Source organism: Panthera onca, chromosome F2 (genome assembly GCF_046562875.1).
Source record: "Panthera onca isolate mPanOnc1 chromosome F2, mPanOnc1 haplotype 2, whole genome shotgun sequence".
In the NCBI taxonomy this organism is placed as follows: domain Eukaryota; kingdom Metazoa; phylum Chordata; class Mammalia; order Carnivora; family Felidae; genus Panthera; species Panthera onca.
This window is the reverse complement of record NC_138356.1, coordinates 18,955,499-18,970,754: the sequence shown is the minus strand read 5'-3', so window position 1 is coordinate 18,970,754 and position 15,256 is coordinate 18,955,499. Positions and strand designations below refer to the sequence as shown.

At 36.1% G+C, this 15,256-nt stretch overlaps 1 protein-coding gene across 5 annotated transcripts in view; it reads right to left on the bottom strand.

The window, feature by feature from the left end:
• The window catches only part of PREX2 (phosphatidylinositol-3,4,5-trisphosphate dependent Rac exchange factor 2), a 295,426-nt gene that overhangs the window by 91,902 nt on the left and 188,268 nt on the right, over positions 1 to 15,256 (bottom strand). For all 5 annotated transcript variants that reach the window (XR_013553558.2, XR_013553556.2, XR_013553557.2 and 2 more), the window contains 2 exons: positions 7,719 to 7,760; positions 1,497 to 1,714 (listed from right to left, as the gene is read on the bottom strand). Coding sequence is in view for 2 of the 5 variants with exons in the window: in XM_078441822.2 (XP_078297948.2) it covers positions 1,497 to 1,714; positions 7,719 to 7,760 (260 nt within the window). In the remaining 3 variants the exon portion in view is untranslated. The remainder of the gene's footprint in view (positions 1 to 1,496; positions 1,715 to 7,718; positions 7,761 to 15,256) is intronic.

The window sequence follows — 15,256 nt, the reverse complement described above, 5'->3', positions numbered from 1 at the left end:
GTGTTAAGAATTCATCGTAGAGTCTTGGGACACTTGGTGGCTCAACTGGTTAAGCGTCCAACTTTTGGTCTCAGCCAAGGTCATGATCTCATAGTTGTGAGTTTGATCCTGCATTGGGCTCTGTGCTGAGGGCTGTGGAGCCTGCTTGGGATTCTGTCTCTTCTTCCCTGCCCCTCCCCTGTTTTTGTTCTCTCTCTCAATCTCAAAATAAATTAAAAAAATTAAAAAATAAAGAATTCTTTCTAGCGTCTGGATATAAGTCACTTATCAGGTATATAAGTTCAAATATTTTCCCCCATTCCTTGGGATTTGGAACAAAATTAAGTTTAAAGTAAAAGTACCAGCACTTGATTAAACAACGTCAGTTTTAAAATAAGAGTAGAATAGAAATGAAGACTCATTCATTCACCCATCTAACAAACACTTAATGTGTTAGGAAGTGGGCTTGCTTTCTTACGACACTTCTATTTGATAGGAAATAATTAATACTTATTTTGTTTGTAAACATTTCCAAAAGTGCCTTATTTCAAAAGTTTCATTAGTTAAATCTTTCTGAGTTTTATTAGCAATCAAATAAGAAACCGGTCGCCCACATGGAGCACATGGAATCTTTTCAAAAGAACCTAATTTTGTTTCTCTGAAGTACACTGAGGCAGACTTCCTTACCTTATTTCAGAACCTTTTATGACTGTGCAGTATTGCAATTACCTCCCTATCTTCATTATCATTAAAGAAAAACATTTTGATATATAAACTCACATATATTAGTTTAATAGGTGACACAGGATCTCATATTTAAAATCACAATTCTATTTGATGAGCACCTTCAGCTTATACGTTAAGAGTGAACATATTTGTCTTTTTGAACATCATGACAACTATCAGAACCACAGAAAGTATATGTTAAAAGACTACTTTGATTTATCAAATATTTTGTGATGCTTTCTTCATGTGCACTGAGGGAAACTGACACATAAATATGGATTATTCTACAATAATTAAGGCAGTGTTCTTACATTTAACAGGACAAACATGCGTGCAAAGGAAGGAAATAAAATCATTTAACATACACAAATTTTAAGCAGATTGTCAGATAGTAAGGCATGAAAGTTGTCAGATCTTGTCTATCAAGCAGGCTCCAGAATATCAACCTCAGTGGGAGCTTGGCTTTCGTGGCACTTCTGGATTGGAAATAAGGAACCACAGCATAAAGACCCTCTTTCCTCTGATGATCTTTCTCCATCACTGCTTAGGGATACAGGAATTAGTAACAGATGGAGGCTTTCTCAGCTTTCAGCAGCCTGAGAATACGTAAAATCAGGAAAGAAGAAATACCTTCTACATAGTTACTAAAACCATATTTGCCCATGGAAAAATGAATTCTTTTAAAGTAGCTGACTGCCTGCTAATATATAATGAATAACCACTTATTTGGGAATGGGTTACAAGGTATGTTATGGTTGTCATAGGCAGTGGGAGACACTGTGATTCCTTACCAAGTTTGGTGACAGGAGCGACTGAAAGTGAAAAAGAACACCTGCATTCGCTATCTGGTCCAGCCACCTTCTGCTGGCCTCCCCGGTGTCCATCTCATTGTCTTTGCTGTTGTCAAACATCTGGTTTAAGGCTGCCATAAGCTGCTCAGAGAAGGCACAGACTGTGGCCACAAGACTCTGGCAGAAAACCATGTCTCTTCGGAGCTGCGTCTCACTGTCTGTAACCCAGGAGAACATACAGACAGTTTTGAAAAATGCCACAGGTAAATAAAACCAATTCATTAAGCATTTATATTTGCTGTTATTTCATCCTTTCACTATACTCAAACCATGTGGAAAATGTGAATCTGAACTCTACTAATGAGCATACACTTTAGCAAATATGCTAAACACCAAAAAAATTTAAAAACCATTAAAATAACTTTTGTTAATTGATATTGTGACTTTATTTTGCAATCATTGAATTGTTCTACAAAACCCAAGGGAAAAAAAGGCTTTATTTATTGATGTGTTTTTTTTTCTGATGGAACATGATTTGTTTGTTTCATGATATTTCCTAAAGGAAATTCAAAGTTCAATTTTCCAGTTTGTGCTGGCAAATGAAATACATTATTAATACCAAATTTTTTAAATGATCTAATAAACTTACTCTAATTTTGTTAACATGATATGCACATGGGGAAAAGAGTATTGATATCTGATTGTTTATAACAATAAGCAAATCTGGATCTCTTAGATTCACCTAAGGAAACTTCAGGAGTCGTAAACATGTCCAGTTTATAAATTCTTATATTTCTTTGAAATAAGTAATGTATTTACAGTTTTAACATATGCTGATTTTCACCAGGATTCTTATAATGCAACTGGTTGGATTTTTGATGGACCCACACTGAAGGTATGTCTACCCTGTGAATTGCCACTCTTGGGCCACCATTTTTTCCAAGTTGAAACAAGCTTGCCTCTGAGAACCTGATCACAGGGATTCACTTCTTTGGGTGTTTGGATACATACAAACTCCATGAACTATATAAATATAAGCCATAAATTCTGTGCACTGAAAAATCGCTTATACTAGAAGAACAATAAAAGTGAAAATACTCATTTTCTTAAAAATGTACTGAATATTTCAAGGGCTCAGAATTTTCTGAAATGAAGAAGCATTGTCAGTATTAGTGTAAAACATAGGTATAAATGTTGCCATTATTTAATGAGTTCTTGCTTTTTTGATAAAAAGGCATGATTTCAAGTTAACAAGAACACTGATCATATGTTTTTAATAACCATCAAAGGCATGTGAACACATAATGTAACTGCTATGTATTACCTAGTTTCACTATTAGTAAAAGCTACTCTTAAAAAATTTATGAGAAAAAGGATTGGGTATTTAAAATATTTAATTTTATAATGAAAATATCCACTTATTATGTTGAACTATACAAACTTGCTGCTATACTAGGTCAAAATGGTTGAATATGGCAATTCCATATGGTTCAACTTTTTAACTTAATCAACAACATGTGTTAGACATTTCCCTTAAGTAATTATATACCATGTGTCTCATTCAAATAGATGGAAAAGAGGGTTTTACAGGTAACTGTGAAATAGCCAAACTGGGAAAAAACTGTCCAAGCCTCAATTAAGAAAAAAGCAAAACACTTGTTTTCTTGTGCACAATTTTAAAAGTGTTGTGCACTTTTAAACAAAGTGTAGACATTCAGCAACTATTTACTGAATTAATAAATGAAAATGATGAACCAGTAGAGCAACTAAGAAACCAATTAAGTGAAATGAAAATGCATGAGCTCATTCTCTGACTTCTTGAAATGCCTGGATTTAGTTTAACCTAAAAGGATAATTCAGATGGTTTGGGAGCCAAATGTGTAGCTGTGGTACGGGGTTCAAGACAGAAACTACATAAAATTGCCCTGTATCTTTCTTGTACATTCTTGCTTTGCTTTTCTGTTGTCCTATAGTAAAGCAGAAAATCTGGGAAATTAAAAAAAAAATACTAGTAATTTTAGCAGGAATACTCTCACCTATAACCTGAGAATAATTTCACAATAAAAACCGAATTGGAAAGAAATGCTTTATATGAAGAATGGAAAGCTAAGGTCTAGAGAAGGAAGGATCCAGTTCCACTGAGAACTTTAGAAGAGATCACAAGGGTTAATAACTTTGCCACTAGTAGAAATAATTATCTTCAAATTGCTTTTGGGAAGCAATGCTCAAATTTCTTCCCATTTTTTAACCTTAGAAAGAATACTCAGATGTTTATTCTACACTCCACTACTATATTGTATATGCATTTAAAGTCAAATAAAATTTTCATTCAACCTCATTACCAAATCAGATAATGATCACACAAAGTTGTATTTGTTCATTAATTCAAACTTTTCACACTAAATACACCACAGGAATTAAACATGGCACCAATCACTGGGGGTATGAAGACATCCAAGTTGAGGCCTCGGCCATGTCTGTGCTCACAGTAGAGTCACAGAAGTTGATATGCAAGATGCCCTTGGACCACCAGCCATTTAAATTTCAAACCAACAGATTTTTAAATAAAAAATATTTTATAAATGTTTACTACTTCGTGAGGTGATTTTCAGTTGTACTTTCCTATTTTCAGAAGAGTAAATGACTTGTTTGCATAAACTTCAATATGCACATCATATTGAGATTTTCAAGTAACTTTTACACATTATCGCTTCCTGGTGAGTAACAAAGGTAGAAAACTCAGAGTGGCAGAAAGGGGTCTTTACAATCTATCTATCCTCAAGTTAGGTTGACAGCTTATAAATGCATTACTTCCCTCCATTCATCCCTACACCAGCAACAATCTTCACAGGCCTGTTGTGAGAATACGATAAATCAATGTATCTGAAAGCAGCCAGGACCCTGGCTGTACAGACCTCTCCTCTTTGAGCCACACACTACTGCTCAGGTTCCTCAAATGCTAAATGCTCTTACAGCTCACGCCTTGGGGCCTTCTGGCTGCAGACACTTTCTCACCCTTTCCATTAGCAAACTTTAAGTCATCTTTAAGAGTCAAATCCTTGAACTATTGAAACCCATTGAACTTAGGAAATATTACCTCCCCTGGTGAAATTTCCCCTCTCCTTCAGGAAGTATCCTGCACTTCTTGATCTGCCACCACAGGCTCAGGGGCATCCCTGTACTAGACGGCTAATTACTCAGCGGTGTGAGAGTTTGTTTACACGTTTGGGTTCCCCAAGAGACCATCAGCACATCAAGACCAGCAGAAGTGGCATATAATGTGAATTATGCTCATGGACCTAGAGACATATAATCTGACTTCATCTACCCATTCCATCCATTTTAAACCATATAATCCTAGGTATCAGATTCCTACATATAATATGAGGTATTTCTACTTCTTAGACCTACAATAAAGATAAACGAGATAAAGCACTTATCAAAGTGAAATTGCACAGCATGATTATTGTGATTCTTCTTTTCTCCAGCATCTAGCAGGGTGCCTGGCACTGAGTGGAGCTCAGTTCTATTGCTAAATAGGGAAGGAACCACACGATGAGCAAAGACACCAAAATAAGCAAACTCCCAGCAAAAATGAACAGGTCTTTTCTAATAATTACGCAGCTGTTCAAAATTCACAAGTGTCCATCCTTCCCCAAAACTATTCTCATTCCTCATTTTTATCAATAAGAATTACAGCAAAAACAACAACAGCTGCTTCTAGCTTCTAGCAAAAGAAGAAAGGCACAGAGAGCTGTTTTTTTGGTGACAGTTTGTTTACTGTTTTTGCAGAATAAGAATTCTCTTGTAGTGGGAATACATTCAAAACAAATGGATGTTTTACTTATCAAAGGCTTCTGTTTCATTCCAGGATTTAAGCACCTACTTAAATTCACCTTCTACAAACATGTTTTAAAATAGTAACACTTAATTTACTCTCCACTGTTTAAAAAGCTCAAATTCCATAGCTGGTCTAAAAAAGAATGACGTGGTTTCTAGACACACAAGTAATCCTAGTCATTATTCTGAGACTGTAGGGAAAAGAAAAAAAAAAGTAACAACAAAGAAATAAAAGAGAGATGAGAGAGACAGAGAGAAAGAGACAGAGAGAAAGAGAAAGTAATAAAAGTGAGCTAAAAACAATATTTAGCAGGGGCTACTGGTGGCTCAGTCGGTTAAGCATCCGACTTCAGCTCGGGTCATGATCTCATAGTCCGTGAATTCGAGCCCCACGTCGGGCTCTGTGCTGACAGCTCAGAGCCTGCAGCCTGCTTCAGATTCTGTTTCCCTCTCTCTGCCCCTTCCCTGTCTCTGTCTTTAAAATAAATTTAAAAAACAAAAAAACCACAGTATTTAGCAGACACAATCTACCCTTCACCTGTGGAGAGCATAATTCTGCAGCCGACAACATGGAGTAATCTGCATTCTGCATTCTGATGCTATCCTATATATGAGGGAAAAGAAGAGTGAGTAAATAAAGTAGGAAAAAGGAGAATGATGATGGGAATAGAAAAATAAAATTGAAATCAAAATAAGGATCTATAAGAACAGCCATTTAAATACTAATGAACAAAGCAATGTGTTCCAGGACTACTTCTGGAATTGGCATAACTAAGTTTGAATTTCCTCTGCCACTTACTATTAATGCATTTACTCAATAAGGCATCTAATCTTCCAGATACTCAAAAATATGTGTTGAATGAATACATTTACCAGTTATTATTAATTAGCCTGAATGTTAATTTTTTTTCCACATTTAAAACTATGGAAAAATAATATTCTCACAGAGTGATTGTGAGGACCCAAGGAAATCCATAAGTATGAGGTATATCAACTGTGTGGTTATTAGGAAAACTAAAAAAAATAAGATATTTTGTTATTATTACTCAGTCAAAAAAACAAAACAACACTTCTTTAATTAAAGCAAAAATCAGCCATCAAACAAAAAAAGCCCTCTGGTTAACTTGACTCATTCATTCACTTATAATTTAAAATTTCCAGGTATGATAGATTGTAAAAGACCTCTCCTTCTAAGTACAGTCCACTTCTCCACCCCTTGAATCTAGCCCAACTACCTCTTTGTTCATAAACCAAAGTTAGACCAGTTTCACAATAAATGCCATGTACACAATTAACTTTACCAAAACCTGCTTCCTTCCTCCTTTTTAATTATATTCTGTGTCTGTGTGTGTGTATATATATATACATATATATGTGTGTGTGTGTGTATATATATACATACATCTATATGTGAGAGAGAGAGAGAGAGGGAGAGAGACAGGGAGAGAGAGAGGGAGAGAGAGAGGGAGAGAGGGAGAGAGGGGGAGGGGGAGAGGAAGAGGGAGAGGAAAAGAGGGAGAGAAAAGGAGATTTGTATTTTATTTTTCTCCTTTTTTAAAATTTAAATTTTATTTAGTTAACATATAGTACAACATTGGTTTCAGGAGTAGAATTCAGTGATTCATCACTTACATAATACCCAACGTTCATCCCAAGTGCCCTCCTTAATACCCCTCACCCATCTAGCCCATCCCCCACCCACCTCCCTCCATCAACCCTCAGTTTGTTCTCTTTCATTAAGAGTCTCCTGTGGTTTGCTTCCCTCTCGTCTCTCCCCCCGCTTCCCATATGTTAATCTGTTTTGTTTCTTAAATTCCATATATGAGTGAAATCATATGGTATTTGTATTTGCCTTTCTCTGATTGACTTATTTCTCTCAGCAAAGTACTTACTGTCTCCATCCACATCATTGCAAATGGCAAGATTTCATTCTTTGGATGGCTGAGTAACTGTCCATGGTGTATATATACTACATCCTCTTTATCCATTCATCAGTCAATGGACAGACAGTTGGGCTCTCTCCATAGTTTGGCTATTGTTGATAATGCTGCTATAAACACCTGGGTGCATGTACCACCTAGGATCTGTATTTTTGTATCCTTTGGGTAAACACCTAATAGCACAATTGCTGGATTGTATGGTGGCTCTATGTTTAGTTAAATATATATTTATATACATTTCATGTTTGTACTATAACTGAAGATGAGAATGTTTTGTGTTTTTATTAAAACTAAGTATTTTTTAAAAATCTTTGCAAGGCTTTAGAGTAAGTATGGATCATATTTCCATCTAATCTGTTAAAGGCATTGCTGTGATATCATGACACTTCTAAGGTCTCAGCCTACAATAATTTCAAATAATAAAAATAATGAGAAATATTACCTGAATATTCAAGAAGAGCCAGGAGTATCCTACACTTCACCTCTGCAGAAAAAGAAAACATAGCAGTTAGTTGTTCAGTCTTTTTTTGCCATTGACACCACATTTTAACTGTGTAGTAAAAAATAGCACAACCTTACTCCATTAGATAATACAAATCCCATTTACTTGACATGCTATTCTTCCTATCTGCCTATATAAATTCTATCCATTTCTCAAGATGCTAAAATCCTTCCAGTTCCAAATTAAATTAGTCTGTGAAACACCCTTCAAATTCTGCTTCATCCTTTGTAAGTCACCCTTAGCTGCTGTAGTTTCCGTGGTGTTCTCTAAACTTCTACAGCTATTGTGGTCTTGATCAATAAATTCTCAAATGGCATTTCTTCTTAGTTAATTAAACTTTTAAATATCGTATATACATTTATAAACTTTATCTATAAATATACATATTTTATTATACATTATATATTAGAATTATAAATTAATTATACAGATTATACTTGTAAGTTATATAATGTATATCTATATAATCTCTCTCTATATAGACTTCCTTTCCTATCTGTATGTCAAGATACTGTCCTAAAGTGCAGAACAATACTAAATATTTCCAAATACTCTTTTTCACAACACATCTCCAAACGAGGGCAATCACAAATGTTCAATAAATGATGTGTATTAACTTCATACTCATTGCCTTACTTCTAATTGGTAAACAGTTTACTTGCAATAAGGAAATATGAAAATATTCAAAGCTTCTTCATGTGCTAAAGATTATGGGAAATAAAAGAAGGTTAGGTTGCATCCTATTCCAGACAGGTTCACAATAGAGTCAGAGTGACAAAATTACCTGATAAGAAATGTAGGAAATACTTGAGAGGACGTTACATTTTACAAAGAAGATAATAACACGAGAATTTCAGAGGCAGGAAAGTACGAGAAAGAGTCAGAAGAACCATCTGTTACAGTCATCCCCTCTTATCTATGCGGGATATGGACTAAGACCCCCAGTGGGTGCCTGAAACCATGGATAGTGCTGAACCCTATATATACGATGTTTTTTCCTGTACATACATATTTATTACAAAGTTTAATTTACAAATTAGGCACAGTAAGAGATTAACAACAAGAACTAATAATAAAATAGAACAATTGTAATAATCTATTAAGTTATGTGAATATGGTCTCTCTCGCTCTCAAAATATCTTACTGTACTGTATTCAACCCTCCTCTTGTGATGATGTGAGGTGATAAAATGCCTACATGATGAGATGAAGTAGGCATTGTGACGTAGAGTCAAGCTACTACTAACCTTCTGATGATAAGTCAGAAAGACGATCTTCTGCTTCTTGACTGTGGTTGACTAAGGGTTAATGAAACCAAGGAAAGCGTACCAGCTTTGTGGTATTCGGAAAATTGCTAAAGTACACTTAACCCCTGAATAACAAAAGTTTGAACTGCATGGGTCCACTCATATGTGGATTTTTTCAATAAATACAGTACAGTATTGTAAGTGGATTTTCTCTTCTTCATGATTTTCTTAACGTTTTCTTTCCTCAGGCTTACTTTATTTTAAGAATATAGTATATGATACATATAACACACAAAATATATATTAACTGAATATTTATGTTATTAGTAAGGTTTCTGGTCAGCAGTAAGCTATTAGTAGTTAGGTTTGATGGCAGAGTGGGGGGAGTCAAATGCAGATTTTTGACTCTGTAGGAAATTAGAGCCCCTAATCCTCATGGTGTTCAATGGCCAACCATACTTTGACTTTCAATGTGCTCATTCATAAGTGATGATAACACCTATCTTATCTATTTCAGGAGCCTGTGTAAAAAAATAAAAAGGGATATATATTAAAAGCTTTGGAAAACTATTTAAAGAACCGTGTACCTGTGAAGCATTATTGCTATTATAATCTGGATCTAGCTAAAGTTGTATAGAATTCTAAGTGAGTCCTGAAATGTTTTTAAACATTTTTGAAAGTTACATTGTCAAGGGAGTAGGTACATAGCCTAAGAGTGGGAAAGAGTGCTAGCAAGAGAATACAGTAAAGAATGAAAACCAAATTTCCAACAATCTAGCATAGAAAAGACTTTATTATATAGTTTAGAGACTGAGATTGGGATATAGTTAGATAGCCCCACTGAAAAATGGCTTCTACCATCAGGTTGATGAGTTTAGACTTATCTAACAAAAATCACTGTAAGGTTCTGGGGCAGGTACCAAATTATTAACATGATATTTTAGGAAGATGAATATAGTATATAGTAATATATAAACCAGAAAAGATGGAGACAGGGGAATCACCAGAAAACTATTCTAATTACTGAGGTAAGGAGAAAAAGGGGGAAATGGAGACTTATGATTTAAAAAAAGGAGAAGAAGCTCTTTAGTTTATTTGGGACAACAGCAGAGAAAAAAAATGGGGAAAAAGTAAGTTGTTGAAAAAAATGATAGATTTTGAGAAAAGTACAATTTTTGTAGGGAGCAAGAGTTGCAAATGTGTTCACTAATAAACATTTGAATTTAAGGTGATGATGGGTCCAATTCTACCACTCATCTCTGTGTGTGTTTTTTTCACCCCATACCACCAAGCAATTATTCAACACTCTTGGGGTATCCTACAATTCGACTCAGTTCTGGTATTATCGACCTAAAGGCAGCATCAGATCTCACAGGGCAAAAGCTCAGTCCCACAAGACTGCCTGCCGCCCCCCCCCCCCACACTCTTCAGGTGCCACCTGTCAACAGGTGTCACCTGTGTTTCTGACTAACTAGCTACAGACTGGAGATTCCAACCACTCCTTCCTTAAGTTTGATCAATTTGCTAGAGTGGTTCACAGAACCCAGAGAAACATCTAAATCACCAGTTTATTATAAAAGGATAGAACTCAGGAGAAGCCAGACGGAAGAGATGCCCTGGGAAAGGAAGGCATGGGGAAATGGTGCAGAGCTTCCATGTTCTCTCAATGCACCACTCTTCTAGAACCCACCTGGACGCTCTTCGCATCCCATCCTTTTGGGATATTATGGAGGCTTCATTACATAGGCATGATTGATTAAATCATTAGTTACTGTTGACTGAACTAAATCCCCAGGCCCTCTCCCCCAGGTGGGGAGGGGGATGGAATTTGGAAAGTTCCAACCCCCTAATCACAGGGTTGGCTTCCTCGCAACCAGCCCCCATCAGTAGAGGTTTTCCAAAAGTCACCTCATTGACAGAACAAAAGACACCTTTATTGTTCTCCTCACAAGAAATTCCAAGAGTTTTAGAAAATCTGCCAGGGACGGGGTCAAACACCAGTTACATATTTCTTATTGTAAATCACAATATCACAGTGGACTAATCGAGCAAAAATATCTTCAGTTGGCTGATAATTCGAGACCATAATTTAGTGTAGCGTTTAAGCAGGAGACAGGCATCAACTTTGTGACACTACACAATGAATCTATCCACCATTTCGTCTACTGTTTTTTCTGCTCTCTTCTACCCTCAGTTTAGCAGGCTGTGAATGGATGAATGATACAGTGTGATGTAGTTTAGGAATGACACTGTAACAGTGTTTCCTATATAAAGATCATATAATTGTTATGTTTTTATATCATCTTTGGTATATACTTGATAGGATATTTTGAAATCAGAGATGAATGAATGATGAGGTTCAGAACACACTATCCCAAAATATGACAATTTATCATACTGAAAATTTAACATGAAGGAATTTGAGGAACAGCAGATGTACAGAGGACTCTCTGCTTCTCCCCTGAAGCAGGTCATAAAACCTTCATGCGAGAAGTGCCTTCTCAATCCCAGAGGAAAAAACATCCTTACCTCAGAACATGGAGGGATACTGAGAGGAACAGGCCTTGCTAAGTTTCCCTCAGTTTATTACCCTTTGTTCATACCCTTTTGTCCTATTCCATTTTCCCAAAATTTTCTACCCTTCATCAAACTTAGTTAAAAAGCACTCAGGTTTAACCATTTTTTTCTGGTCTTCATTTCCTTACAAAGGCTCCCATGTCATGTAAAAGATACTAAATAAATGTATATGCGTCTCATTTGTTTTTTTTGTTTGACTAATTTATAGGATCCCAGCCAGAGAACCTAGAAGGGTAGAAAGAAAAAGATTACCTTTTTCCTCCCTTACAGGAACATCAGAATGGGGTTATCCCAGCTACTTATGTAAACCATGAAATGCTGGCAAGCTGACATTATGTTGAATTTCTAGCCCAGACCTAACCCTTCATTAAATAATCCCCTATATAAAGACAAATGGGAAATAGAAAATTACCTTTAAGTTGAATAGGATGAATTCATGATAAACTGGTGAGGACTTAAGATGAAAAGTAATATTTTTAATTAATTAATTAATTAATTTAGAGAGAAAGAGAGAGAGAGAGAGAGAGAGCAAGCAGAGGAGAGGGGCCGAGGGAGAGAAAGAGAATCTTAAGTAGGCTCCATGTGCTCAGCAAAGAGCCTGACGCAGGACTCGATCCCACGGTCTTGGAATCATGAATTGGACACTCAACTGACTGAGCCACTCAGGTGCCCCAAAAATGTAAGGTTTTTTAAGTGAATATCACTAAAAATTAAGCTTTTTATATTGCATTAGAAAGTGTTTAAATGTTAAAGATAAAGCTCCTCAAAAAACAAAAGGTTTAATGATTTCTCTGTTCTTGATACTGCATTTAGTCTAAAAACAATTATAAGATGGGAAGAACCCTCAAAGATGATGAGAACAAGTGCATTTACAAATTCTATGAGTGTTATGATACTGGCATTTATTCCTCAAAGAAAAATTACCTTTTACTCAGTAAAATGTATGTTTAAATTCCTTTAAACCTGGAAGCTTTTAAAAAAATATATTTATCATTTCTGATATTCATTATTTTGGGGGGTTTTAATTCAGACTTTTCATTAAATATGATGTTATGTGTAACAAGTAGCCATTATATTTAGCTATAAACTAATAACATAGCCAAGAAATCCAGCTGTCAAAAACAAGAGATTTCATCACAAGAGATTTATATGGAGTTCTCCATATCTATACAACTTTTTCCTTCTATTGATCGGTAATCAATATCTAAGATGTTATATTTGAGTACATTTCTAGGTGGAAAATTTAGTAATCCCAGAACACACACACATCTCTGTCATTTGGTAAATGAAGAAACTGAGGCCCAAGAGTTATGTCACAGGCTTAGACTCTATCTGGTTAAGAGCTCTCTTTTGTCGGCAAAGTATACAACTCTCTCTATTTCACCCTAAAACAAATGGTAGTGACTGGGGTTATGTTGTTATTCTTCTGAATATTATTTACCGTATCCAAATGACTGAGGGATAAAAATTTAAATGCAGGCATATACTTATTTACTCTAGAGGTTTCTCAACCTCAGCCCTATTGACATTTTGGGCCAAATAATTCTTTGTTGTGAGGGACAGTGTTGTATACCACACAACATTTAGAAGCATGTCTGGCCTCTACGCACTAGATGCCAGTAGCACACTCACAATTGTGACAACCAAAAAAAATATCTCCAGACATTTCCAACCACTGGTCCAATGTTGGGAAGACAACCACTGAATCAGGCATTTAAAAAAATCAAACATATTTCTCATTTCATTTTATTTCACTATAATCATTTTGGAAACCCTCAGAATTTCCTACATAATACTCTAGCCCTAAACAACATGAAATGAGACTCACTAGAATCATCTTGAAGTGTTACATCTCCAACTGTAGGCTGTACCAATTATAGGATGTTGAGTAAGCAATGTCATGGTAGCTAATAACAATAAACTTAGACAAACACTTCCAAAAAGGAAACTTGAAAAACAGTGATAAAACCCATGTTATTATTTTGATTCTCATGGATTCACAATTTTTAGACTTCCCATAAAACTTAGCTTCATTGGCACAAGAACAGACACATAGACCAATGGAATAGAATAGAAACCCCAGAACTAGACCCACAAACGTATGGCCAACTCATCTTTGACAAAGCAGGAAAGAATATCCAATGGAAAAAAGACAGTCTCTTTAACAAATGGTGCTGGGAGAACTGGACAGCAACATGCAGAAGGTTGAAACTAGACCACTTTCTCACACCATTCACAAAAATAAACTCAAAATGGATAAAGGACCTGAATGTGAGACAGGAAACCATCAAAACCCTAGAGGAGAAAGCAGGAAAAGACCTCTCTGACCTCAGCCGTAGCAATCTCTTACTCGACACATCCCCAAAGATAAGGGAATTAAAAGCAAAAATGAATTACTAGGACCTTATGAAGATAAAAAGCTTCTGCACAGCAAAGGAAACAACCAACAAAACTAAAAGGCAAGCAACGGAATGGGAAAAGATATTTGCAAATGATGTATCAGACAAAGGGCTAGTATCCAAAATCTATAAAGAGCTCACCAAACTCCACACCCGAAAAACAAAACACCCAGTGAAGAAATGGGCAGAAAACATGAATAGACACTTCTCTAAAGAAGACATCCAGATGGCCAACAGGCACATGAAAAGATGCTCAACGTCGCTCCTTATCAGGGAAATACAAATCAAAACCACACTCAGATATCACCTCACGCCAGTCAGAGTGGTCAAAATGAACAAATCAGGAGACTATAGATGCTGGAGAGGATGTGGAGAAACGGGAACCCTCTTGCACTGTTGGTGGGAATGCAAACTGGTGCAGCCGCTCTGGAAAACAGTGTGGAGGTTCCTCAGAAAATTAAAAATAGACCTACTCTATGACCCAGCAATAGCACTGCTAGGAATTGACTCAAGGGATACAGGAGTACTGATGCATAGGGGCACTTGTACCCCAATGTTTATAGCAGCACTCTCAACAATAGCCAAATTATGGAAAGAGCCTCAATGTCCATCAACTGATGAATGGATAAAAAAATTGTGGTTTATATACACAATGGAATACTACGTGGCAATGAGAAAGAACGAAATATGGCCCTTTGTAGCAACGTGGATGGAACTGGAGAGTGTGATGCTAAGTGAAATAAGCCATGCAGAGAAAGACAGATACCATATGGTTTCACTCTTATGTGGATCCTGAGAAACTTAACAGAAACCCATGGAGGAGGGGAAGGGAAAAAAAAAAAAAGAGGTTAGAGTGGGAGAGAGCCAAAGCATAAGAGACTGTTAAAAACTGAGAACAAACTGAGGGTTGATGGGGGGTGGGAGGGATGGGAGGGTGGGTGATCGGTATTGAGGAGGGCACCTTTTGGGATGAGCACTGGGTGTTGTATGAAACCAGTTTGACAATAAATTTCATATATTGAAAAAAAAACTTAGCTTCATGACTTTTGTGAATCTTTTAGAAATTTTTCTGATATTGTTTCATATTATAAAATATGAAACTCTCTCCATGTTCCACTTTTCTTCTTAAGTATGAGCTCTTAATCTATTTACTGAAAATATTCTTCATGATTCATTCCACATTGTTTAGATCCTTGGAGCATGAGACTCTATAATTCTATTCCTTTTTCCTTCCTCCTACCTCACCCTTTCCAGTT